The sequence below is a fragment of the Apus apus genome, chromosome 1 (assembly GCF_020740795.1).
Source record: "Apus apus isolate bApuApu2 chromosome 1, bApuApu2.pri.cur, whole genome shotgun sequence".
Classification (NCBI taxonomy): Eukaryota; Metazoa; Chordata; class Aves; order Apodiformes; family Apodidae; genus Apus; species Apus apus.
Genome location: NC_067282.1, coordinates 69,883,848 through 69,911,574, shown reverse-complemented (window position 1 = coordinate 69,911,574; position 27,727 = coordinate 69,883,848). Strand labels below are relative to the sequence as shown.

Sequence of the window (27,727 nt, the reverse complement as noted above, 5' to 3'; positions counted from 1 at the left end):
CCTATCCATTAGAAGCACCCAGCAAAAAAAAGGTGTGGGTAAAAAAAACAAAACACCCTTTTCAAAAGCATCCACTTCAGTGCACAGACATCTCCCTTGTGGAGAGGAGAAAGAAAAAACAACAGATGTTAATCATGCTGCTTAGCACACTACTGGAGAGCATTCAAATATATGACTAGTGTGCTATAAGGACTTATATGGAATAGTTTCAGCTGCACACAATGAACTGCCAATTCCTTCAGAGCACCCGAGGCAAGAAATTTAATGACAGTTTAATGTCATGTTGATAAATGTCCACTTATGAAGAAGAAATATGGATCCAATGGTTTGGGAAAGAAATTATGGAAAAGAGACAGTCACTCTGGAATTACAACTACCATAAATGTTCCATTGTAAATCTAACTTTTCTCCTTTTCTTCACCACAAAAGAAGTCTTCACACATACAAGCAGCAGTGGTGCATGAGTGCCTTAATGTGAAGCAGAATTTTTCTAGAGCTAAGGTGTATTTTTCAGCAAAATTCTGGAGCGAATAAAAAAGAACAGCTGTGTTGCACTTGCCTAAACACAATGATCTGCACACCTTCTGGGGAAGGCATTTTTCTTTTCATAAAATTAAGTTCCTGAACTTTTTTCTTGAAAAAATGCAGTTCAAAATACAAACTAGTCATCTGAGAGGCTTGAGAAGAAGGAAATCACATTTCTCCTCAGATAGCTCATGATGGGTTTCCCAAGATTTCTAGTCAAAGCCCTTGCTCAGAGCTGATCAATTCCCTCCCTAAGTCTGTGAAAGTTGAAGGGCTGTCCTCAGCCTACTGCCTTCCACTGCCTCTTCCCATCTACACTAGCCAATCACAGGCCTAGTCTGCTGTCCCGGGTGCAGCCACATTAATTTCTATACAACTGCTGCTCCTCAGAGGAGGGGGGACCTTGATCCTGAGAAACAGAAAAGACAGCTGCTCTCTCTTACATGCACTGAGGACATCTTCTTGCTACCATAGAGAAGTTTTGGTATCATGAGACAATGAGGCCAGGCTACTGAAGGAAAATTTTGGCCCTGATTGCTGAGGAACACTGGGTAAGGCCTCACTTGCAAAACGTTTGTCATCTGTAAAAAGACCACTTTCCAGCTCACTTCAACTTACCTGAAAGAGATAGTAAAGATTTCCTTGCATTGCTCCCTTAATGCTGAGATGAAGTTGAGGGCATACACCGATAGTCTGAGAACATAGTACAACTCAAAATTTTTTCATAAGTAAAAGAGAACAACAAAATACTATATAGAATGGTAGAAACCTTGGAAATTCACAGCTAAAGCTCTACCCAAAAGCACCTTGTGTTCTACAACAAAATTCAAAGACATGCCAACATCTCCATCTCCTGGGAAAACATGATGAAAAGTGACCATAGAGATGAAAAGGCTTCAACCAGTACCTTCATCTTCCATTCACTGCCTGTTTCACAGAGGTGCCTCAGCACTTCCTTTACGTTCACGGGGCATGTATGTACAGGGCTACTTACAAATTCTTGATCAAAAATCTACCAGGCTGAAAAGCAACTGTGCTCTCTGTTTCATGAAGTGTTCAGTTCTTCCAGTTGCTGAAGATAGGTAGGGCTTTCAAAAGCATCTCAATGCTTCAGTGGGACCTAGAAGCTTAAAGAGTACATCAAATCTCTTATAAAACCCATGAAGACTCATCTGAATCTTGAGCCATCTTTAGTCTCACAATACCTTGAAAACCTTCCTGCCCCATGAATCACAGGGGTGCTTACCTGCCTTTAACCTGGAAATGCCTGAGCTAACTGATCTTTTCTGAGAGTCTTGGACAGAAAGGCAACTTTTCTCAGACACAGATTTTGTATGCCAAACACTTGCCTCTGTTTTACCCAGACTTTTGGGAGCAAAGCTCTGCTGTGGAGTATCACTCAACTTCGTCATCAGACTTTTAGCTGAAAATAGATGGAAGATAAGTTTCTGTGGTGCTCTCTTCATAGCCATAGAGACAGTCTTCTGGGAATACACTACTATCTGCCAGGAAATTAGAGCACTTGCCCAAAAAGAGAAAAGTCTGTAGTGACAAAAAACTTCCTGGCATCTACTGCGCATACACATGAAGTGAAGCCAAAATTGCAGCATGCTATCTTGCACATTTTCAGTAATCTTCAGGCAAGAGACAAGAAAGACAATCTTTCTTTACAGAGCAGGAACAGACACTTGGGTAATATGAAAATGAAGATTTTAAGCATTTTGAGAATCAAAAGCAGTTCAAATGATATCTTTGCTAAGTGCACCTTGACTCTGAATTTCCTGGGCTACCAGTGCTTGATTTTGGTTTGTTTAGTTTTATTTGCCTCCCAGATTCCTGAGTGACAATATCTTCTGAAGCCACAGAGGGTGTGTGCAACTGTTGCTTTACTGCTTCTTTTACCAAAATATATGCTGTGCTTGCAATGATACAAGCAGGGCAACATCAAAAAGCAGAGGTATCAGAACCCAGTAGTGATGATTAAGGGTGAGACAGTGGCTCCCAATGTGTGGAAGAGGCAGAGACAGCGTCTTGCATCAGAGGAGTTCTGGGGGCAGTGGGAAAGCCACAGACCCAGCCTCTCGAAGCATTAGATGGGCATTGGCACTGCTGCATACCTGGGGACAGTAAGCCACCAATGCAGCATGAAAAAAATAGAGGGACAGGTCGTCCGTGACTGCTTTTTAATCCTACTTGCTTTTGTGCTTGCATTGTCTGAGCTATGGGGTTTCTCTGCACGGAAAAGCAGAGTCTAAGGGTGGCCTAAATGTGGAATATATGCATTTGTATGCAGAGACTGCATAGAAGTTCAGCAGAGCTGCCTCTTCCTGATGTGCCCTATGTGCATGCAGGTCCATGCACACTTGAAGATTTGACCTTGTACATCCAAACCAATACTTGGTTACAGCATTTAAACCCAAAGGGAAGCACAAACATACAGAACTGAGAAAACAGGAAGCAGTGATACAAGCAGACCTGTTCCAAGTTACTGCCAATGACTACAAAAGCATGGTGCTGTGCAGGCCCCATGCAACACCACAACAGAATGGTCAGGAGAGGCCAGAAGGAGTGCACAGGATGTCTTCCAGAAACACGTCTGTATCTTCCTTCTCCTCCAGTCCTCCCTCCGTTTTTTCCTGCCTGGAATTTATCATAGACTGCACCTGAGCGAAAGGAAAGGGTAATTTAGAAGCCTATTTCCTTACCGCTGGTGCCCAGAACTGACATTGCAGGCTCTGCATTCAGTACAGCTTGAACTCGCAGCAAATTGCAAAGGTGCTCGCCCTGAGCAACTAGAGTGCAAGGAAACAAAAGACTCTCTCTCTTTGTCTGCTCCTTTCCTCTAACCTCCTCCTTTCCCCAAGGAGCTCCCCACACTCCTTCTCTTCACTTACTTTGAATGTCCTGTGTTTTAGTACCCTGCAGGATCAGCAGACACTGCTCCCCTAAACAGGGGTGTGTGGGCAGAAAAATTTTTCCCTCTCAGCGTGGGATAGAGGGAGCTGGAGAAGGGTCACAGGACACCGAGGGGCCCTATCTCTGTCCCTAAGCTTCCCTCACCTCTCAGGTGACAGTCCTCCAGGGCACATCCACCCCATTCCACACACCCCCTTCCCCTATTCTTCCACACACCCACTCCCATAAGTTCTCCTCACTCTCCTTTTAGAGCTCCCTTGTACCCCAGGCACTCTGCTCCTGCCTGTGGAGAGTCCTTGCTACACTTGCTACGCCTGCCCATGCTTCTCAGCCTCTCAAGTGAGCAGACATACAGTGAGATAAATAGTCATGGGTTGACCATGTGTCTGAGTGCTGAGCAAAGCTGGTTTTCTGCTGTGGCCCAAACTGACAGTCCCCACTGAGCCCCAGGAAGATGCCATACCTGCAGCAACATGAACTCCAAGGGGTCATCTGGCTTCTGGTACACCAGGTTTTCTGTGATATCCTGAGACAGACAGAAGGAAAGAAGTATTGATCCTTGGGTAGATGGGTGACTGCATTTTCTGCTCCAACACTAGCTGTGTTTGAAAAAGCAAGCATCTCTTTCAATTCCCAAAGATGATCAAGGGTTCTTTTCTACAGCTTTCCTGAAGTTAACACCTAAGAAAGCGCAGGACAAGGAGGGATCTGGGAAAGGAGTAATTTGGTCCAACCTAGCTTTAGACCCAGCTTTGCAAGCAAGCCCCTGGAAAGAGAAGCAAAAGAGATATTTCACCTGAAATATCTGTAGAATATTATGTTTCTCCATGTACTTAATGGAGACTTCAAAGGGGTCTTCATACACCTTTGGCTGCTCAAGTATTTCACATGTAGTCTCTGTTGGGTTGACCACAGTTGCTGATGGCCCAGCCTCAGATATTGTACTACCAGTCTGTGTGGAGCTAGACAAGTACATCTTGTTTTTGAAATCTGACAGTTCACCCTCACGTGATCTGCTCTCATGTGAGTCTTCCCTAGATGAGGAAACTTCAATGGCAGGTAACTGGCCCTCAGAACCTAGCAGTTTCTCAGCAACCAGCTGGTCTGTAGACTCTGGCAATTCCATTGCAGATGGCTGGTCTGCAGATACTGGTGTTTCAACCTCAGGTAAGTCATCCAGTGGCAGTGGGGATTCAATTATGTAGGTGTCAGGTCCTATAAAAAAAAATTAAAAAAAATATTTTCAACTTGTAGCCCCACAGACCAGACACATCACATTGCTGCATCCTTCAGCAAACGTGCTGCAGCCCCTCTTCCAGCACACACCACTAGGCTTTAATTTCTGCGACTGGTCACACCCACACTTTCTGCCTGGGAGCCCCAGAACTCCAGTCAAGCTTCAGTTCAAACCCTCAGACCTGGTCTGAGCTGTGCAGCAGGTGCACCTGTGCCTGATCCTCGCTTAACGCCTGGTTTTCCCAGGGGGATTCCTGAGTGTATCTTACGGGTAGCTTTGGCCTGGGAGCGAAGTCCCTTGGCTGGAACCCAAGCCCAACTCCTTACCCGAGGGAAGGGACTGTCGCTGAGCCCTCTTCACCAGCTTCACCTCTTCACCTGCCCAAGCGCCGCGGCTCTGTGCCCCGTTGGTTAGGGGCACTGCCCCTGCCTGCCTGCCCTGTGGTCGCCCTCAGCTCCCGGCTCGTCTTCCCGCTCGGCACAGCCCCGGCCTGGCTCCCTGGAAGCCGGCCCCTGGCATCTGGGGAGGCTTCCCCCCTTCCCCGAGCCGCTGGCTGCGGGCAACGCCGCATCCACGCCTCACGCTCCCACTCCCCGTGGGTGAGCTCAGGCGGGCTCTCGTCCCGTTTCTCCTCCTCATCCCCGAACCTCCCGGGGCGGGCAGGGGAGGCGGGGGCCATCCCGGCTGCTCGGGGGCCATCCCGGCTGCAGCCTCGCCCGAAGCAGGGTGCCCGGGGAAAGCCGGCGGGGAGGCAGGACTCCCACCCCCCGCCGCAATGGGCAACGGGGATGCTCCCTTCGGAAGGGTGGGAAGGCGGGGAACAGGCTTCCCGGGAGCAGCACGGGCTGGTGCCGCCGGGAAGGGCGTGGGGGCGACCCCCGAAGAGGGGCTGCGCAGGACAAGAGGCCGCCGGGACCCCTCCTCTCCTCTCCCTTCCCTCCCTCCCTCTCCCGGCCCCCGAGCCACCACGGCAGGACACGGCTTCGTTTCACCTTCCGCTGGAGCCGGGCCCTGCTGCGGCTCGTCCCGGTTCCGTGGGCGGGAGAGGGGGCGGGGGACGCCGGGGGGGTTGCCCGGGAAACCGCCGCCCCTTGTCTCGGCGGTGACGGGGGCAGGGGGGGCTGCGCGGCCATCTTGGGGCAGGGCGGCAGCGGGGCCTTCAGCTCCCGGTTCCGGTCCCGGTCCCGGTCCCGGTCCCGGTCGCTGCCCCTCGGGCGGCCACCCCCCTGGCCTGCGTTGTTCCCCCAGCGCCGCAGCCCCTCGGAGGTCTCTCGGTGCTTGGCAGCCGGCAGCGTGTCCTGAGGGGAGAGAGCTAGCGAGCTGGTGACGGGGCTGGAGAACAAGCCCCGTGGGGAGTAGGCGGAGGGAACTGGGGTTGTTGAGTTTGGAGGAGAGGAGGCTGAGGGGAGACCTCATTGCCCTCTGCAGCTCCCTGGAAGGAGGGTGTAGGGAGGTGGGTGTTGGCCTCTTCTCCCAGGTGAATAATGACGGGACAAGAGGAAATGGCCTGAAGCTGCACCAAGGGAGGCTTAGGCTGGATATTGGAAAGAATTTCTTTGCCAAAGGAGTGGTTGGACAGTGGAACGGGCTGCCCAGGGAGGTGGCGGAGTCACCAGGCCTGGAAGTCTTTAAAAGAAATACGGATACAGTGCTTAGCAAGATGATTGTAGCACTTGAACAGGTAAATCAGGTTACGGTAGGGGGGGGAGGTGGTTAGATTATGGTTGGACTTGATGATCTTCAAGGTCTTTTCCAACCAGGACGATTCTAAGATTCTGTGATTCCGTAAGCCTCAGTGGGGGCCTCCAGCTGGCTGTGGCCTGGTGGGAGCAAGGGGTCCCCTGGCAGAGGGAAGGGCGTGGGGGCTGCCCACAGCCCGGCTGGCCCTGGGTCTGTCGTTGTGCAGGGAGCTGGGTTGCTTTACTGTGACTTTCAGTGTCCTTTTGGGAAAGCGTGATCTGGCTGCAGCCTTTCAGCCTTGCCACGGTCTTACGAGGGGTGCAGGAAAGCCCGTGATAGCCATTTGCTCTTCTCAGCCCTGTTTGTAATACCGTGGTAGTTGGTAGGCCTGGAGGAGAAGAGCAGAGACAAGCTGAATCCACAGGGTCAGGTGGAAAAGGACGTGGCAAATTGCTGGTAAAGAGAATCAGGGAAGCAAGAGGTAGGGTAGTGGGGCAGTGAGAGAAGTGTTTACCTGCACTTTCATGTGAGAGGTGCTTTCTCCTCAGTTTTACACAGATCATGTCAGTTGGTGTGCTGCATGATAAATCCTGTCAGAAGAAGCAAATAAACAGATTGCCAGTTTCCCCCAAAGAGGAGATGAAAAGACTAAAGAGAAAAGCTGTGCTGGGTTACCACAGTAACCAGCTTCTGAAATAATCTGGTTCATGCTCTAGTGTGAAAGGGTTGGGATTGAAACATGAGTGGCTGAAAGTGCCATGGGGTTTGATGCGGAGGGGTGAGAGAGAGGGAGATACAGGACTTCAAAACCTCTGTTAAACTAATAGATGTCACTTCCATTCAGAGCAGCTCAATCTGTGTGTGTTTTTCAGGTTACACTGTTGACCTTTTAAGAGAAACAGCTTCTCCACTGCTCCAGTACTAACCTTGTGACAGTGTTGTCTGTATCCTCAGCCACACTGACCATTTGGATGATCTTGCACAGAAGCATTGCTGTCTGAACTCATGGGATGCCAGGTCATTACTTGACTTCTTTGAGTCCATCTTGCCTCTCCCACTTTCCTGTGTGACTGCAATGGTCCTGGACAGCATGGAACTGCTTGCTTTTTGATTGTGGTTTTGATTGTGGGTTTTTTTGTCTGTGTTTACTTCTAAAGATCTTCAAGATGCTGGATAAAATCTGTAAAATTGTTGGAAGGTCTTATGCAGTTGGTGGGTTGGACTCTCAGGGAGATTTCAGAATCTGACTACTTCAACCTCCCCTGATTATCCAATCCTCATATGATGGGAAAGAATACAGTGTACTGGCTGATCCTCAAAATTGTCAGTCTTTGATTTGTGGACCCTGACAGATTTCCTCCAGTCCAGCTGTGGGCCAATGGGGCAGGCTTAAGTTTGTAGGCACTATATTCAGTGCTTTGTCTTGTACATCCCTGAGAAATACTGTTTATTCTGCAGTGTCTGTGAATGTTTAAACTCACACTTGCAACCCTTGTAGCTGTGAAGAATTTTTTGCTTGATGAGGTCTTGCTGCCAGTTGGTCTGGAAACTAAGACAGCAGCATCCAGAAACAGCTGAAGTGTGAGTTAGGAGATCTTCCCTATGTGGTAGCTCCAAAGCTCACAGAGCTAGTTTATCGAGGGTCTGAATGGAAAGCTGCAAACTGTTACATCCCTGTCATACTTCAGGGGGGCGGTGTTTGCTCTAGTAACTGCAGTTACAGTTTTGGCTGAGATACACACACACGACTGAAAGCAGGTGCCTATGGGTAGCTGTGTGCTGGTAGCCATCCCAGTGCTGTTTTAGCCACAGCATGACTCCCTGCAGAAACTCTTCCATGGATTTATTCTCCCCATCCTTTACTGGACAGGACTAAGCAGTTCTCAGCTGCCTGTTGGCTTCGAATAGCATCCTGCTGTGGGTAAATCTGAAGCCCCACGTCTTCCTTTCATCTGTGCCTCATTGGTAAACAGCAGATCTCTCAATTTCCAACCCCACTGCCTACTGCAGGGATCTGTCTGCTGGGGCTAGAAAGCTAGGATTTTGTGCAAGGAAGTAAGATGAATGACTCCATTAAATAAACATCACTGCTCTGTTTATTCTTTCAAAAGAACAGATTACAAAAAGCAGAAGATGCATTTTAAATGCATTAAAATTTCTGGGCAAAATAATGTCTTAAATACAATGCTCATGCAACATAAATCACATGGCTTTTTTTCTATCCAGACGCATGGAAAGCAAAAACGTATTATTATATCATTATTTATATGGCACCATATGCTAGGTCTGGAACTTAAAGACTTTGAAATAAATAAGAAAACACCAGCTGCAGATCAGCAATATGCTCTGTTATTGGGAGTCACTGTGTAACTGTGGCTATCATTCCTGCTGTTAAGTTAAAACTTAAATAAATTGTCAGAGAAATAAGATAGCCATTAGAGATTCAGTGCCTGTCTCCTGGGGACACTTTTTCTAACAGCTGTAACAAAGATCTGCTGCTGGTTTTGTCCTATCCGTGTAGTAACTCATTGCATTTGTCCCTGCAGTATCACACAGTTGTTCAGTAGAGATGGTTGAGCTGTTCACTATAAATAATGTTGGTTAACAATGCGGCCCCTTTTGGGTTAATAAATTATCCTCAAACCACTCCTGAGGCTCTTTGATTGGTTTCTTGCAATTCTGCAGTGAAGAGTTGGAACAAATCACTTTCTACAGTGTGTTCACTTTGAATATTTCTTCTTCATTTATTGAGCTGTATTTATATATGTGTGTGTGTGTATATATATACATATATATATATATATATATAAAATAGCCAGATCCTGAAAATGCCCATCGTAAACTCCTGTCACCTCATCTGGTACTTGGAAATTATAATAGTGAAACACATCAGAAAATTAAACATCATTGCTTAAAGGGGCAGAGGGCCTTGGTGAACACCAGGCTGAGGAATGAATTCATCCCCTTCCTTAGTGCCAGAGCTGCTCTCAGGGCTTGGGCCTTCTCCCAGCCTCAGGCTGGAGCAGCGAGCTCACCTGCTACATGATTCATGGGGCTGCTGCAGCCCAGCTGTTAACCAAGGCCGTGGCCTCACAGTGCTCCACACTGTGGCTCTGTGGCTCTCTGACCTGTGGTTTTGCGCAGTTGCAGCCAGCTGTAGTTAAAGGCTTCCTGAGGTTTGGAGAGCAAAAAGCAGTTTTGTGGCATGGAGCAATGATCAGACAAAGAGGCTGTGGGAAAGCGGGCTGGGGTCCTTGGAGAGACATCTTTGCTTATCCACAGGCTGACCTGTGACTCTGTGTGGATCGTGTGGTTGCCCCCTTACTGGTTCCTTACCTATATGGTGGGATAATTGCTCTGCCCTCCATTCAGGGCTTGGTGAGAAAGTAAACACACTACAGGCTGGGAGGAGAGCAGGTGTAAGTGGTGCAGAGCAATGTGGAGAAAGTTGGCTCCTCCGTGAGGTCGAGATGAGATGCAAGGGGATCTGAGGCAGCTGGGGCTGCTGACTTGCTCCCACCGTGCTCCTACAGCAGATTTTGATGTGGGCTTACTTCTGACAGCGATGTGGAGGAGGAGACCTCACCAAGGTGTCTGCTTTCGTACAGGCAGCTCTGAGAGTTGGTGTGCAGAGATCAAGCCGGAGCATTCTCGCAAATCCAGCTCTTCCTTCGGCGCAGCCCCTTGCCAGGGCTCTGCCCTCATTTCCCAGCAGAGAGCAGCAGAGCCTCGCAGCTGCTCACAGGGCAACCGAGTGCATCCTCCAAGACCTTGCAGTACCTGTCTCCACAAAGCAGAGCCCTAAACCTTCACTGAGCTCGGAGGTGCATGTCAGACCTGTCAAGAGCATCGGTGCGGGCAAACAGAAAACGCGTGCTCGCAATCTCGAAGATTTGGTGCTTTGCTGAAAACGGAGGTGCTCGCAGAGAACAGAGAGACCTTTATTTAGCAGATGCTCTCCAGGTTGCCTTTGTGCTCAGTGCCAAAAGGGAGTGCCTCAACTATGGCTTTGGAAAGTGGGAAGACACCTGTAGCAGGTTAAGCAAATCTCCTTCACAGATGACTGGCACGGACTAGGTGATCACTTGAGGATTCCGTCAGCCCCATCTTTGACTGTGCAGGAAAGAAACATGATAATAGCATCTGTGTTTGGAAATACTTGCTTTGAGAACCTGTTTAGCCTACTTTAGATTTAACCCTTTCTATTAAAAAGAAAGTTTCAGCTGTACCTCTCTTATTCCCTCCTCACTTTAGAATGTCATGTTATTGGTGATAAAAATGTATGAAAAATGTGAGATGCTGCTTCTTTGCCAAGGCATCAAAACTAATTATTCTCTGTCTAGTTTAGAGAACGTTATCCAGGAAAACAAGGCTTTGTCCCCTGCTTGTCTAAAGAAGCCAAATACTTGTTTATACTGGAAGGTCCTATGTGATATTAACTGGGGCACTTTCTGTCATTCCTTAGTTGTCCCATTTTAATTCCTGAAGCTATCATGGTTTTATACGTTCCCTTTGGAAATAATCACAGAGCTTCAGGACTCCAAACTCTTTGAGGGAGAAGGCTTCAGTTTTGTCTCACCATCATGTGGCACCAGAGGGAGGGAATGCTCTGTTCTGACTGAAGTCCACAGTGAGTCTTCACTCCAGCCTCATCTCATCAGCTGTGAAATCCCCGAAGGAAGGAAGAGTCCAGGCCTGATGCTCACCTTATACCTGCTGGGTATAAGGTTAGCAGCTGGGGAGTGGGAAGGCACAAGGGTGCCTCTTCACCCTGCAAACTCTGCCTTATTGGCTCTGCTCCTCTCTGTTGTCAATCCAGCCTTTTGGGACAGGGAGGCAGGCACGGTATGGTACAGACTTTTGGAAGGCAAATATATCACACAGTGACAGCAAGACTGGATAAAACCGTCTCAGTAGCTGTGTCACTCTTGAAGAGGCTGTAAACCTTGGACAGTGGTGGGTGGCCTCCTGCATCCACCAAAGCCTTGCAGCCTGAGTGGCCCCTCTGTCCTTGCTTCCCCACACCCCCTTATTAGGCCTGTATGCTGAGCTAATTTAAAAGGTGATACAAACCACTGCAGCCCTGGGGTCACTGAGCTGGTCTCCACAGCCTCCTGCCACTCACACTATGTAGGTTCTGTCCTTTTTATTGATGCAAATGATGCTTTGTCTCTAAATTGTAGCTGTACATGGGAAAGGTGCAATTAGCTGCTGCAAGGAGCCAGGCCTGTCTGCCTTGCCTTGTTTAACAGAGGCTTTAATTAAAGACCCCCTGATGCTAGAAAGCCACATTAATTATTCATCTGAAAACATTTACATAGAGTCCCCCGTTTCCCTTCTTCAATAAATTATCAACTTCGTGTCTCCATAATTCATTGAAATGACTAAAAATACATTGTCTCAGCCTCCATCACCTCCATCTTCACTCTGGCTTTGTCTGTTCCAACTGTGATGAGTTCTCCTGTGAAGGTCTCCTACTGCTCCTAAATAGAAAGGGGGATAAAGGAAAAGGGGGAGAAAGAAAGATTTGTCCCTGCATAGGAGTCATGCAGATGGCAGTAATTTTTCTCTTTTTCTTTCCTACACAACTGGCATTATCTTGAGTTTTGAAGAAACTCATTGGCTCCATCTAATGACGAAAAATCCACTGAGGGGAGGAGAAAATATATTTCCAGGGGCAAATAGGTCTGGGTTTAGATAATTTCTATGCTCAGCTGCAGATGTTCTGTGTGACCCAAAGCCCAGCAGTTAATCACCTCGGATCACCTCCATACCCCACCTAGATCAGGCCAGGAGTTCCCTTTCTGCCTGGTAGAGGGATGATGCTGTACTAATTATAAGCTGTTCCAACATAGGTGTTTTAAAGAGGAAAAAAGCTGACATACTTAGGCAGGAGAAGAAGTTCTCCAGCAATTCACAACAAAGATGTCGCTGCAGGCACAACTGAGGGAAAATTCTCTGCAAATAATTTTCTCCAACACAATTGACTTTGTGATAAAGTGAACTGTCACATGAGAGAGGAAAAAAAAAAAAACAACAGTCCCCTGAGAGCTTGTTTACATAGGGAGTTAAGACAAATTAGTGTGAGGTGTGTGTTAATGTGCAAAAGTTGAAGTGCATTAAACCTTTGTGTGGGTGCTCTGATACAGAGGGGAAATGGCCTCAGTTCACTATGGTGACAATTAAACAAAAACAAAGCAAGGTCACTTTATCCCCAAATGTCCATGCAGGGCTTAACATGCTTTAATTCATGAGCATTCATTTCACATCTTTGGTTAATTTATCTTGACTTTCAGGAGTGTCCTAACCTGCAGGGCTTGGACAACTATGTGTTTCGCCTGACTCAGAATCACTGCTCTTCTCTGCAGAACCCAGAGTGGTCTGGTGGCTTCAGAAAGAGGACTTGATGTGTTTTCCTGGGAGCAGAGAGAGTGATCTTCTAAGACGGTGAGTGGAAGGGGGCAGGATGGACAATGGCAAGTTTCTTGGGATGTGGTCAAAGAGCGAACTAGAGAAGGAAACAGGAAAACAAAGTACCGACTCCAGATGAGTTTGCCTGCTGACCTTTTAAGACCTGGGTTCAGTGTTTTCAGAAGGAAACAAAGAGACTTGCATGTTTGGACCTGGGCACATCCTGAGTTTGGGTCTAAGACTAAAAATGGGGTTGAGCTGATTACAAAGATAGGGATCCATTTACCAAAGCATTACTATGCTGACTTCTGTTTGTTTTTTCTCTTCCCTTGCCATTGTTGTTGTCAGAGGGACTGTCTTGGCCCAGAAGTGAATAACATGGTGACAAAATCCTTGGTCAGCCATGAGAATGTGCCTAAATCTTGGAGAATGCTCTTTTGGAGCTGAGAGATTGGAAACTCTTCTCACATCCAATTCCTGGAAGACAATCCACTGGTCTTTTTAAATATGAGGATGCTTGCTCATGAATTGCTGGGGGCTGGAGGGAGGCATAGGAAGGAAGTACAGCCATATTATAATCTTCACCAAATGCATTTCCTGAAGGGTATGGACAATTCCACAGTCCTCACTGTTGAATTAATGTAATGGAGAGAAATGTGTGTGAGTTTATGGGAAATTCACAAACTTAAATAAACAGGAGCAGTATCTGTGGCATAGCAGACACAGAGAGAGAAACAGGATTGTTGGCTGGAGGAGATGTTGGCTTTTCAGAAACTGACTTCTGGAAATGGGTCACTGTTAGGAAGACCTCACCTGCTTCACCATGAATGTCATGGAGTAGTACACTCAAGTTTGTTAGCCCCAGCCCAGCTCTCAAATTAATAACAGATTTTTGGTTGGTGGGATGTTAGCTCTGGGCGTAATCTCTTCCCACTGACCTTTTCCTTGGAGACTGGAGGTACCATTTCATAGGATGTGCTGGAAAAGAAAATAATAGAGGTCATTCTGCTACTCAGGACATCTCTAGAGGATGCTAGGTAGCACTGAACTCAATGCTTTTTAGCATTCAAATGGAGTCAGACGTTTAGGATTAAATTTACTAAGATATAAATATAATCTATTGCTCTATTGTAGTTCAGAGTATGTTATAATGAGTTAACATTCTTCTGATATGAGATAACATTCTTCTGGATGCAAGAGAAAAACATCTTTGCAGGCATTAGGAAAAAGCTCTCATGCTTCTCTTCTAAGCAAACTGGATTAAGTTTTTTAGCCTTTTATACTGTCTATGGTGACCTCTTAAAATTGTCCAAGCTGTGGCTTCCATCCAGGTGTACATAATTGTCAGTCTTTAGATACCTCACTCACAGTCCAGTGTTTACTGTCAAATTTGTATTGGTCTTAACATACTTGGAAGTAATAATTGGTGCTGTTTCTCCTGGGGGACAGGACAATGTGTAACTGGCTTAAACAGAAGGAAAATCTGGTTAGGCAGTAAGAAGCCTTTACAAATGGTACAGTAATAAAGCACAGGAGTATATGGCTTGGGGCCTTATGCCTGTAGAGAAGTTTGGATAAACTCACTGTAGTGATCTTGTCTTCTCCCAGAAGGAAAGCTGAAATAATTCGTGGTTTCTTTCCACTTTTTTTTTTTCTATGATTCTGCTTAAGCCGGCAAAGTTTCCTTGCCAAAAGTGGCAATAGCAGCATTTTCATTGCCACTGCATTGTCATTGAAAACGTTACCCCATCAGTGCACCAAAGGAAGAACAGGCTGAAATAACAGAATGCCGATGAGAGCATCCTTTCTTTCCAAGCTGGCAGGAGAAAGCCATTTCGGAAGGTGATGTACATCTCCCATAACCCATGCTCCAGCTTCCTTGGTTGAGCCAAATTATCTTTTTGACTTGTCAAATGGGAGAAGTGTTACCACTGTAATTTGAAACATTAAAGCAATGAAAATGAGCATACAAGCATAATTAAGGCGCTATTGGTTTATGTCCCCTGCAGGCATTCTTTTAGAATAAATGACTTTTTGGTTTAATTTAAGCCTCTTCCAAGACATCACTAAAACAAAGGGGGAAAAGGAATTTTCTATCTATATATTCACCAGTAAAACTACTTAGTTTTCAATCTAATAACCTAGTTTACACTGGTAAAATTTCTCTACGCTGATAAAATCTAGAGGATATTGCTGAATAAAGAGCATAACTTTAAAATAATAAGCTGGATCTGGACAACAAGAATCAAAGAGGAGCAAAAGAGACTTCCTTGGCTCTTGATCAAGCCTTTCATAAAAAAGAAATCAGCTCTGCTGTGCAAGTGTCGGACATGATGTTCTGAAATTGCCTTCTTTCCCTGTGAAGGAAAGATACACAGAATGACTAACAAGGCTGCAAGAGTGTTTCCAACCTAGGTGAGAGGAAAAGGGGAGAGGAAAATCAGGAACATCTAGTGAGTACTGGGGATCCGCAAGTTTTCCACACCTCTGTAGGACAGGAATAAGGTTGCACTGTTGAAGAAGTTGAGCCCCAAGCATAATACTCACTAGGTTAAGCCTTGAAGAAGCAGATTTTCAGCTTTGACTTTCTGAGGCTGAGCATCTGTAGAAAGTAGCCACAGCCTGTCTGCCTTGGGAGAGATGGGCTCAGGGCTGTATGTGCACTCATGTGGGGTTGTGGTTTGTGTGGTGACAAAGAAGCACACTCTTCTCCTCACTCCACCAGAGGAATACTTTTGTTTGTGAGTCTTGTAGTCAGGATGGCCAGTTAAGCCCAAGAAAAGACACTCAGGATTACCCATGGGCCAAGGAAGATTTGCTATACAGTGGGTTGTCACAGAATTACAGAATCTTAGGAGTTGGAAGGGACCTCGAAAGATCATCTAGTCCAACCTCCCTGCCAGAGCAGGGTCACCCAGAGCACATCACACAGGAACTTGTCCAGGTGGGTTTTGAATGTCTCCAGTGAAGGAGACTCCACAACCTCTCTGTGCAGCCTGTCCCAGTGCTCTGTCACTCTCACAGTAAATAAGTGTTTTCTGATTTTTATGTGGAACCTCCTATGCTCCAGTTTGCACCCATTGCCCCTTGTCCTATCACTAGACATCACTGAAAAAAGCCTGTCTCTGTCCTCCTGACACTCCCCCTTAACATATTTGTAAACATTGATGAGGTTGCCCCTGAGTCTCCTCTTTTCCAAGCTAAAGAGACCCAGCTCCCTCAGCCTTTCCTCATAAGGGAGATGTTCCACTCCCTTAATCATCTTTGTGGCTCTGTGCTGGACTCTTTCAAGCAGTTCCCTGTCCTTGAACTGAGGAGCCCAGAACTGGTGTCAAAGAGTGGGTATATGCATATGCAAAAAATGCGCATCTTCAGCTCATGGGAAGGTTGAATGACTGAGAAAAGTGAAGATGGACTTTATTTGAGGTTTATGTTAACCTCCCCAGTGAGAGGAAGCCAGGGTGTCTGCTGAGTATTCCTAATAGTCTGGGAAGAAGTCTCAAATTTGACCATTTCTAACATGGTTTTGAGGCTACAATATGTTCTCATAAATGTCTTCCTCAGGGCCAGTTTTCCCTGTTTTATTGTAATGCAGGTCTTTGATTTATCCTTTGCTGATATTTCACGCAAATAGTCTGACTGGTACAGCCCAGAAACATACAGAGCCAGCTGCTGTGGTGCAGATGGGACGACATGGCCACTTCCTTTGAGGACTTGCTCTTCCAGCAGGGTTAACAGGGTCCCCATTAGTGCCATAGGGTCACTGTCCCACTCATGACTGTTCCAGACTCGGCTGTTTGCCCATGAGTCCTAAGAGTGACAGCTCTGTAGTTGGCATCTCCCACCACTGGCACCCTAACTTACTCAGCTGCTGCCAACTGCTGACTAAACTCATCTCACTTGTTCCTTCACTCAGATAACATGGTGAACAGCAGGTACTGCTGGGTGCTGCTGCGTCTTCCTGGTCCTTGCAGGTGAGAAGTGTCATCCGTCAGGATCTGAATGTCCTGTACAGCTGAGAAGAGATGGGCAGCCTAAGCTGTGGAGTTAGAAAACAGACACTGACTCTGAGTTTTCATTATAAGTCTTCATGCTAAAAAAGGTAAGAGTGAATGGAATCATCCTTCCTCCCCAAAACGGACACAGCAAGAGTTTTGGAAATGTAAGGGTAATTTTTTGCCTCATATTTGAGCATGCACGTGAAGATGGGAACTGTGGAGATCACAACTGCCATTGATGTCTCTAGCTCTGGCTAGGATCTCCAGCCTTAGAGTGACTGGAGTGAGCGGCTCCCTTATCCCAAAGCCTTGCCCTTTTAGTGAGGCTGCTGCTTCCCCCAGTTGCCTGACTTAGGACTGCTGGAGTTCCTGGGCAGGGAAGGAAGCACAGGAGAACCCTTATAATAGAATCATAGAATCATAGAATGGTTGGGGTTGAAAGGGACCTAGAAGATCATCTGGTTCCAAACCCCCTGCATGGACAGGGACACCTTCCACTAGACCAGGTTGCTCAAAGCCCTTTCAAACCTGGCCTTGAACATCTCCAGGGAAGGGGCTGGGGGATCTCCTGCATCACCTCAGCAGAGAGACACAAGCACTGCTCCCCTATCTAATTTCTTCTGGTTTTGTCCCCTGTGCCTGTTGAGTGTTGCCACAGCTGACGTGCCATTTGTACGGAACAGACTGACAGCCCTTTACCTCGCCCCACGCGCTCTGCAGAGGAAAGGGGCTGTGACTGCCAGTGACAGACATGCAAAAGGACAAGGTGATCGTCACAGGCGGCACCAAGAAAATCCATCTGAACCCCCGCTCCATATGGGGAAGCACAGTTCCAGCTGTTCAACCTTTAGAGTAAGCTGGCTCTGAAGCTGCTGCTACCCTGGCTTTCATGCTAGGCAAGCACAGAGCCATCAGAGCTGATGAACAGGGGGAAAACAGTGGGGGTAGCATCATCATGCTGGTACAAGGGATCTCGTGATGCTATTGCTCCCCATGATTATGCTGTTAACAGCCAAGCAGGGTGGAGTTTAATGAGCAAAGGTAGATGAGAAAAGGAAAACAACTGAGACAAATGATGTTTAAATGTGATGGCTCATTAAACAAAAGCTCTGCTATGTTTCTTTCCTTGGTAGCAACAAAAGGGACAATGGCCATAAGTAAGAAGCAAGTCACTGATGACAGGAAGGATTTATAGAAAGTAACACACTTAATTTAGCAGCTCTAGTGCCAATGAGCAGATATATTTTGCATCAAGTAACTCAAGTGAAGGGGTTTGCAATGTCTTTGCATGAGGCAGAGAATTATTTTCAGCTTCTTATCACGATTTGAATATCAAGGACCAGTCCTGCTTTCTTGCACATCTGAACTCCTGCTGTCTCCAGCAGATATTTTGGAATGCAAAAGTCAGTGCAGCATGGGCTGTGGGTTGCATACTAATGCAGTCATGATCCAGTCGGGCCTGGCCTACTAATGCTTGCTTGTGGGGCTTTGGTCCTTACCAGATCTTATAGTTTATACTGAACTGCAGGCTTTAACCGACTTTGAGAAGTTACCCTAATCAGTCTCCTTCCAAAAGGCAAGAACAGCTTCACCGGTGTCCTTCCTGCCAGCTGTATAACCTGTTCTCAAAGCATCTGAATGGTAGGGGCTCTGAGCAACTGTTTCAGCATTTCATTGTCATTATCCACCTTGTCAATATATTGTCCTATCCAGCCAGGATAGGAGAGGACCAGACAAATTATTTCCTCACTCTTTGCTGCATCCGTAATATTAATTTTATAATAGACTGCCTTTCAGCTTTCCAACAACATGTGAGAAAAATCTCCATAATGTTCATCTGTCTTACAAGGCAAATGACTACCCTGCATTTCTATAAATCGTGAAATGGGATGTGATCTTCTGCCTGAAAAAAAAAATTGCAATCTATCATATTGAAGTCTCTATTGTGTTATTAGGAGAATGGTAAAGGCAATAGTCTTCAGACATAAAATACCTGATTGCCCAAGTGCTTTCATGAGGAAGCTCTTGAGCTGAGATGGTGGCCCTGCAATCCAGCAAGAGGGAAGGGTGGGACCCTGGACAGAAGTTGTGCTGCAAACCCCTTGCCAGTTCAGAATTTATCAGGAATGAGAAAGACTGAGTACATGATTATTTCTGATGTTAGCATGTCTTGGATGGCAGGAGAGTAGCACCTCAACTGCTCTTTTTTCTTGTTTTCTGCATGGGCAACCTAGTTTTATCAGAATCTTAAGTTGCCAAGAACTGGAAAATTTAGCGACTTGGATGCTGTAGAAAGTATGCTGCTAGCTCTCTCCATAAGAAAAAAACATCTTAGGAGCAGGCACAGAGGTATCAGATTTAAAGACCCTATCTGTTGGCCTTTTTGAAGGTCAGGGACCAAGGAACTAAACCAGATTCTAGGATTCTTGCTGAAATGGTGGTGCACAACAGCAATGGTACAGACCCTTTTGTCAGCTGTGATCTACGCGTGACTGCACTGACATCTTAAGTCACAGTAAAACAAATAACTGTATTCTAACTGCTGCAACAGAAGGTCTTCTGTCTCCCAAACATCATTTGATCCAAGAAGGATTGATGTGACTTGAAAGCAGCTTTCATCAACACCCTCTCTGTTCCAAATGAGGAGCTTGTACCACTGGAACTGCCTGTTCAGAAAGCTTGTGGGAAGGCAGCCAGCAAAATACAGCGTCCATAAGGGAAGTACTTTTTGGGTAAGAGATGACCACTCTGTGGATGGAAGAAGTGTAGCTGACAAAATTTATCTACAGTGGGGAGCTTAAACATCCAGTTCTCACTTCTGTACCACTGTATCTCATGTTTATTGGATGTCAAAATGTTGCTGTTGAGCAACATTGGATTTTGTGCATACAAATCAATGTTCTGATTGATTGCCCTCAGACTGATTTTTCTGCAGAATTGCTGGAGCCCCATTACCTGGATGACATGAGTCAGAGAAATGAAAATCTCACTGATTATGATGTTATAAAGCAAATTCAGTCTGCAAAAGAATAACCTACGTATTTGATATCAGGGCATGCTCTGTTTGCAGTTGACTCTTTGAAGGCAGATACCTAATGCTAGTCAGCATAACCTACAAGAAAAACAGGCCACAATGGTAAGGCAAGGCCAACTAGATGTGCAATGAGTCACGTGTGCTTCACCTTGGCCTCTAACAGTGGGTGAATTTCCAAAACTTCTTACTGACAGGGTTTAGCTCTGACTCCATTGCATTTTCAAATGGGGGTTTGTGGAAACCTGTGACATTGCAGTCAGCAGAGAACCAGTCAATGCAGGCAGGGCACTTTAGAGACCTGCGCTGCTCTTGCTGAAGGAGACACAGTTGGTTTGCTCTCCAGACTCCACAGCCTGCTTTGACTCTTTTTGTTGACTCTAAGCAGGTGTTTAGTCCCTAGTTCACATGAAGGTACCTACAGTCCAGACACCTATCTCTCATACTGTCTGTAAGTGCACACAGTTTATCTCACTCCTGAGCTGCCCCGCCTCACCTGGGTGGGCGCCTTGTCAGTCAATAACAATAACAAGCTTCTGTAAAGGGTGACCCAAGCATAATCTGTTTCCCTGAGAATATCAGATTAGTATTTAAGACCAGTCCTTCCACTTCATTTCACACCATGAGGATGTACATAGTATGTGGAAACTGATTCCCAAACTGGATGTTCACAAAACAGTCGTTCCCAGAAGAATATATAAATATGTATATCTCTCAAACCTTTCACCCACCTTGCCTGTCTTAAAAATGGCAGGTTCACTTCATTTTGCTCTGATAGACTTCCTAGGGCTTCCTTAATTATTTCCAGGTTGCTTCTTTCCAGCTTCACATCTACCAATGACCACATTTTCTTCCTGTATCTTTTGAAAGCAGTAATCATGGTATCTGTTTGCAAACACCTCCCTGTGGGTAGACCCAGGGGGCTTCTGATGACAAACAATATCTTGATGCTCATTCACATTATACTGACACGTAAACCCACTGAGGATGACCAGAACGAATGGGACCTGACTGTCTTCATAAATTTCCTTGAGCGCCTGGTGGGAGGTAGCACATGCTCTTGCCAACGACCTCTGAGACTACAGTATAAAAATAACCTAAAACATTTAAAAAGCAACAAGAGGGGAAGGATGCATTTTATGTCAATTCAGTCAAAAAGTTCTCAGAATTAGTTGCCTGAAGTGTTTGGGAAAGCTGACAGAGTATAATAGCACAGACACTATTTTCTTGCTTCTTAGCAAAGACAGCATTAATCGTCTGGGCTTAATATAGCCTTCCACATGCCAAGTGGGTGCAAAATTATGGCTGGTATTAGAAAACCATTCACCATGTGGACAGGCTTAAAGTGCAATAAGCTGTTGGGTGTGGATGCAGATGGAGTATGCCTAAGGACATACAGTGACCTTGAGAATTATATGCTGTGTCTCTGGAGACATAGGGCCTCTTCATTATGGAGCCCGACAGAGACAGAGTTCTTCATCAGTGGTGGGGCAAGGAAGGACTTGGATTTGGAGTCATGCTTGAATTTTGTGATACAGGTATATCTAGATATTCCTGAGCACAAGAGGTTTCCTGGAATTGGTTTGATACACCATTATAATATCTGTATGCATGACACACAGAGTAGTATACATCAGGATTGTGCCAGGGAGAGAATCCACAGCTCTGGGTGTTTGCAGAAACACCATATTTTTTAAAAAACCACAGACCTATAAACACTCTCCACCTTCTTCTATACCAAGCCTAGCTTGATTGGCATACCTTCTGCCAAATAGATACACTTACCTTGATAGAAAGGGAGCAGAAATATGTCTGGGTATCCCATCTGAGACTTTGTCTTGGCACTTGAAGAATGCAAAGTGCCAAGAATGCAAATGACAAATAAGATCAATCTCTTTAACACCCTGTATTGTAACATCTGTACAACACAGCTTAGAGATTGTTGTTCTAGTATTACTACCTAGTAAGGTGGACTCAATAACTCATTGTTTACGTAACCTTCTTGTTTTGTGCCCATGAATTGTGTCTCAGTCCTGGTTTTCTCCCAGTAGATTTTCTCAAAAATTATTACTTTTTTTTACAGTTTTGACTAATAAGTTACAGTTTTTGCAACAAATGGTCATTCTGTCTGTCGCTGGCTTCCCTGGTTATGCAGCAATCTCTGTGATCTCTGATGAGAAGATTAATTTTAAGAGCATGATAATAGATATACTGTTGGTGAGGTCTTTTGGACAAATGTAAATCTTTGCTAAAATTAGAAGACTTTCAGCCTTGCATTTCCATGGTTATCCAGATGCTGACATTCAACAACACGTAGAGTGAGTCAAGCAGAAGGCTGATTCATGGATCAGAATTTTTTATAATCGACCAACACTAGTATTTAGGTAATTATGTCTGTACAGGATGTTATGACATGTCTATCCTACATGCAGTGTGAATTACTGAGACAGCTTATTTTTATTACTAAAATATACCTTTCTTGCTTAAAATATTAGGACAATTGTGGGATTTTTTCTTATTACTGAGCCATCTGCTGCCTTGGTGAAAGTGACAGGGCTCAACTTGTGTGAATGCTGAACTGGAAGCACTGAGGAGACCACCCATGGCTCCTCATCTGACTGTTGGATTGATGAAAGGCTGGGATCAAGAGAAACAACTGAAAACAAGAAGGGAAAGTGAGAGTATCCCAGGCATTTCTAATGGTCATCTTCTGGTGTTAGTGATGAAATTGAGTGCCACTGAGACCTGCTATGCTGAAGGGCTGATTTACATGTCACCTTCCAGCTGGGAAAGGGGCCCCAGCAAAATGGCTGGATACTGTGCTACCACGTGGCTGTTGCAGATCTCAGGAAGTATGAGCATCTTTTATTGTTGCACACGTTTGTGTGCAAACCCGTCTCCTGGACACAGTCAGGAAGGGAGAGCTGACTTCACAAAAACAGCTACTGTGCACTTGTGTTTTCATCACCGGCTGTCTTGGTTGTTAGTTAGCCTGGGGCTCCACTTTCCTTCCCAGCCTGAAACGGAGCAGCATAGCTGTGCTTCTTAGTGCCAGGACACCATTTGGATTGTGCATGAAGGTTCAGCCCTATCTCCAGAGCACAGACATGCATGGACCTCTGATCCTCTCACTGGGAATCTTCCAACAAACTCTGCCCCATGTTCAGATCTGGGGAGAAGTGATGTTAATTACCTGCTAGACCTCTTATGCATGTCTTGTAAAAATTACCGGAGCCTATCTGAAGGGGTAAATAGTAAGGCTCTGGTCTTCATCTGAACCGTGCCAGATCAAGGCTGCTCTCTCTGCTCCTTCTGCCTTGTCATTCCTTCATCCTTCTCTCTTTTCCCCTCCCCATGCCAGGAAAGGCTCCTTGGCTTTTAGGTGGGGGCAGAACATGGCAGATGTGTATTCTCCTTTGAGACTCGCCCACTGTTTGGCTTAATTAATCCTGACACAGTGCAGTTGCTATTACGGAAGAAATGTCAAGAGAAATTAGACCAGCCAGTAGCATGAAAACTGGGGAAGCCAGGACAGTGTGGTGCCTCACTTTCCTGGAGAAGTTTGGTTTGCTTTCCCAGCAGGGCCGGTGGGGCACTGGATGGCTGTGAGCAGAATAGGCTGACCTGTGTCACCTGCTCTTGGCACGCTCCCCCTGTCACTGAGGGGATGGTGAGGAACTGTTCCCTAAACAAGTCCAGCAGGACATCTAGTCAGCAGCAACTGGTGTGGCTCGGCTTTCGTGAGAGCTAGGACAGCCCTGGGATTTGGCTTGGCTCAGAGCCCCAGTTCCCAGAAGTGTAAGGCTGCAAGCAGCTCTGTGTCTTAGTTGAGCTCCTTGGGGAGAAGAGAAGCACTGCTGAACTGCTTCTTTATCTTTTTTTCATTCTCTCTGTGAGCACCTTCAGCTGCTGTTTCTCACCATTTTCTTCACCTTTATATCTATTGACTTAAATTATTTCAGACACCAATAAATTTTGTTGGATTTATCAGCAGCTTTCATGCTTTTTATCCTTAAAGCAAACAAACTTCTTATTTTGATGTTCCATTAGACCATCACATCTGAGCTCTTTTCTTTCTGCAGTGATCTGATATAATAAAATGAGAAGCTAGTGTAATAATACACAGTGCAGCTGCACAATGCTGATGCATTGTAAATGCATATTTCCCCCTCCTCTGTGCTCTCCTGTGGGACATCTAGCTTGTAAGTCTACAGATGCCACAAACCTGAAATAGAATAGCACTTATAGAGAACTGGCTTTGACACTTAAATATTGCCCAAAGTTCAGGAGTGTATTTTGTGGTGTTGTCTGGGGGATGCAAGCAAGTAAAATTTAGCTTCTGCTTGATGCTTTGGCAAAAAAAATCTCCTTTGTTCTACCACAGACAGGCACTTACTTGCCAAAGGCTTGTTACTCATTTAAATATTAAGAACCTTTAAATATTAAGACCTTGCCATGGCATTGTATCTCTGGCTTGCCAACCTCAGAAGCACATTTGACTTCTAGTAGTGTACTCTTGTTCTGAACACACAAACTGCATGTCCTTTTGCAGGCACTGGAGGTCACTCCTGATGACTGCACTGGGCTTAGTGCAGGAGTGCTTCTCTGGGCACTTCTCAGGGGAGCAGACCATGCGCTGTGTTGCACCAAGATGTGGAGAAGAAACAGGAACTGAGAGAGGAGGATGGAGAGGAGGAAAAATAAGGATGGTTTTGTGAATGCCATGCTACTCCACAGGGGATAAAGGCCTGTCTGCAGTGGTGCTGGCTTTGGCAGCCATGATGGCTGTAGCTGCTCTGCACTGTCAGGCCTTTTTGCATTACAGCAGTGAGCTCCAGGCCCCAGGTCTGCTCAGGCTGGTCTAAGCACAGGGTTTTCCAGGGCAGGAGTTTTTAGAAGGTAGCATGGTCTCTTGCCCACTGTACCTGTGTGTGCAGAGGAAAGCTGAGCTATTGCTGGCCAGTGACAGCCCCTCTAATCCACAACAATCAGTGCATCCTGGTTTTTCTATGAGTCAGCCAAAGCTCAGCTCACCCCTGTGAGAGCAGTTCCATGGTGCTCTCAGATGGGACTTCGTCTTGTGTATCAGTACTTTCTGTCTGATCAGGTGAGATGCAGAAATTCTGGGAATTCAGGTACCTTTCTGTGCACTCGGAACCATCTCAGAGCTTCTCAGACATGTCAGCAAGATTGGCTGCTTCAGGGCTGAAGGACTGGGGCTAGACCAGGACTTTAGAGAAGAACTGCTGTTGGTGGACCATTGGAAGTGTTCCTCTTCTTATGTCACGCATGTCTACAAGTCCATGCCCTGCAAATTCTCTGCCTGCTTGAGCACAGCAGTAGCCATCCTGGCTTAATGATTTGGCTTAGGTAAAGCAGGCAGTGGTGTCATTGTTCCATACTTTGCAGCCCTTCGTCTAGCCTACTTGGCTCAAGGGCCATGCGCTGCATTTGATGGACACCCTTCTCAGTCCCTTCATAGCTGTTGGGTTGGGTACAGCAGGCCACTCCACAAGTGGTGTGGTCTGCATTGGCATCCAGATGAGTTTTGGTCAGGGGGTGATGCCAGTTGCCTTCATCCCAGGCCTCCACAGGCGAGCGGGGGTAGATGTACTGTTGGGAAAGGTGGCTGCCCCAGCTCACTGGCACTGCTGCCCTGTTGGAAGTCACCAGCCTTGCACAATCTGCCAGGGAGGTTGTGCAAGTTCCATTCCCTCATCCAAGTTGTGCAAAATCCTCAAGCTTAGCTCAAGTCAACCATTTTGATGGCTTCAACTAATCCATTTGTTTTTTCCATGGCTCAGATTTGGGATGGTTCCCGTGAACCAGGCTCCCAGCACTGCTGTGTAGGCCCTCCATCCTCACAGCAAGAGCAAGCTGAGGTACATCTGCTCTTCCACTGATATGACTGAACCTGAGAGAGGGCACCTCTCCATCGCCTGAGGCCTTTCTTACTTCTGGCCTTGCCCTGGGTTAGTTAAAGCAGCACAATCTCCTTGCTGAGCTCCTTCATGTCAGTATAAAAGTGGCTTAATCTGCTTTTTAATTCCCAATTTCCTTACAGACTTAACTTGGATCATTGTAAGCTGCTTCCAATCCTATAGAGTGTGAGCAAAGGCAGGGGAATTCAACTAAATGCATGTAATACCAGCACAGTTCTATGGGTGGGCAAGCTCCAAGCAACGTGACTGAAGGCCTGTTAGTATTCCCAGCCATTAAAGTCAAAATAAATGCAATGCAGATGGCCTAATAGATTCAAACAGTGAATGAAGTAGCAGGAACTGCTGTCAGTGTTCATGAGCAAAGAAAAAGTTCATTCAAAGAAAAAGAAAAGTACATTTGCTTTGCATTATTCACCCAATCACAGCTTCTCCTCAGGGAAACCAGGCTGTTAATGGCTGAAATGAGGGAAGGCAAAGCAAAAATGCAGTAGAAATGGCAAGAGTAGCAAGCAATTTTTCATGTTTCACCTATTGGTATGAAACTATTAAATGCATTTGCTCAGGATGAGATGATGTGGTCTGTGTGAGACACAGGGCCCTCAGGCAGGAACCACAACACACAGAAATACCCTTGAGACATTCCAGGTTGGCTCTGAGGGTGCTCCAGGGATGGTTTTTCACTGGACCTTCTCAAAGAAAGGAGAGACCCCTTTACCCTTCACTGTGGGACTGCCAGGTAGTAGGAATGGAAGGACTAGCATCTGGCTGGGTCAGGAGGAAAGATCTGCTGATGGTTCTTCTTGCCTTATACCCTTGCTCTTGAATAAACCACCAGAAGTTAGCTATCATTAGTGTCTCAACAAATTACGATAAGGTTTGGGGACCAGCTCCTCCGGGCGCTTTAGTAAACCTGGACCTTATTAGACATCTTCCAGAAAGTCAGCAGAGTCTTTGCACATTTGCTTCAATGTTATTAATTTACAAGGGTTACTCAATTAGGAGAGTTGGCCAACGTGTAAAACTTTACTTATTTACGCTGTTTCTTGGAGAGGGATTTTCTCAAAGTGTGATGATGATAAGCTTAAGCATTACAAATCCTCTTGCTGCTTTTGTCAACAGGCAGCCTGAGAGCATTAATCAGAGACATGCACGCTTCCTGGTGGTGGCTTTGCTCCAGCTCCCTGCCTCTGGCATGGGCCTATGAGACACCCGCTTCCCCGCCAGTCTGGAGGAGCTCTGCACATTGGCATTAGCTTTTCCTAGGGCTGGAAACCCCATTTGAAAGGCAGCAGCAAATTGGGGTGTTTCTCATGACCCCGTTTTTTAGGCAACAGGCAAGAAAACACTGTCTTTGTCTCACAGGCAAGGCACTCTCCCTGAAGTGTGCATTTTAGCTCAAGGCAATTCTTTTCACCATACATATCTCTACTGCTTGAAGTTTCATCAGGGCAAGTTGTGGGGTACGCTTGGACTTCAAGATGTTCCTAATTACTTTCCAGACAGGTGAAAAAATTGCAGTTCAAATTTACTCCTGCAGAGATGGGAAATGGAGTGCAGGGTGAAGAGGACTGGGAGTGTTCTGACCTCCAGGCCCTCAAGACTGTCTTGATCAACTTGAGGGGTATCCCAAATGCTCCTTGTTTGTCTAGAAGCCTCAAAGTGATTTCAGTCAAAGGCATTTAGGCAGCTCTCTGTTATTCACACAGCAAATGTGGTAGGTAAATGCTGCTGTATACCAGCACCTCCCAGGAGTAGGGAGGTGCTGGTATACATTATGGTATGAGGAACTTGGCGTGATTTCAGCCCTGCCCCAGCCCCGGGGTATTGCTCATCCCTGCGTCACTGCTGCAAGTGAGATTTAACAGAGAGGAGTTACTCATTCCTGCTAGCTACCAAGATTTTGCTCTGAGCTCTTGGTGAATCCTTATCTCCCTGGTGTGCAGGCACTGTTGGTGCATGAAGTTGGAACCCACCAGGCAGACTCCAA

At 46.1% G+C, this 27,727-nt stretch overlaps 1 protein-coding gene and 1 long non-coding RNA gene across 2 annotated transcripts in view; both read right to left on the bottom strand.

The window, feature by feature from the left end:
- Positions 1-734: 734 nt before the first annotated feature.
- On the bottom strand, positions 735-5,706 carry TEX55 (testis expressed 55). The gene is made up of 4 exons (XM_051608512.1): positions 5,671-5,706; positions 4,238-4,656; positions 3,905-3,967; positions 735-3,188 (listed from the first exon to the last, which is right to left on the bottom strand). The coding sequence occupies exons 2-4, from the start codon at positions 4,565-4,567 to the stop codon at positions 3,075-3,077; spliced, it is 507 nt and encodes a 168-aa protein (XP_051464472.1). The 5' UTR covers positions 4,568-4,656; positions 5,671-5,706; the 3' UTR covers positions 735-3,074.
- A 1,182-nt stretch (positions 5,707-6,888) lies between these two features.
- Positions 6,889-27,727, bottom strand: part of LOC127380080 (uncharacterized) — a 36,738-nt gene continuing 15,899 nt past the window's right edge. Inside the window, exons 2-3 of the long non-coding RNA XR_007888422.1 lie at positions 13,708-13,747; positions 6,889-6,948 (exon numbers count right to left, since the gene is read on the bottom strand). This is a non-coding gene — a long non-coding RNA (uncharacterized LOC127380080). The remainder of the gene's footprint in view (positions 6,949-13,707; positions 13,748-27,727) is intronic.

What these genes read in the sequence shown, in the direction of transcription:
- TEX55 (XM_051608512.1), bottom strand. Translation starts at nt 4,567, where the DNA reads ATGGAATTGCCAGAGTCTACAGACCAGCTGGTTGCTGAGAAACTGCTA. An exon ending in ATATTCTACAGATATTTCAG is followed by an intron (nt 3,968 to 4,237) that starts GTGAAATATCTC and finishes TGTCTGTCTCAG; the next exon opens with GATATCACAGAAAACCTGGT. An exon ending in TGGAGTTCATGTTGCTGCAG is followed by an intron (nt 3,189 to 3,904) that starts GTATGGCATCTT and finishes CCTTTCGCTCAG; the next exon opens with GTGCAGTCTATGATAAATTC.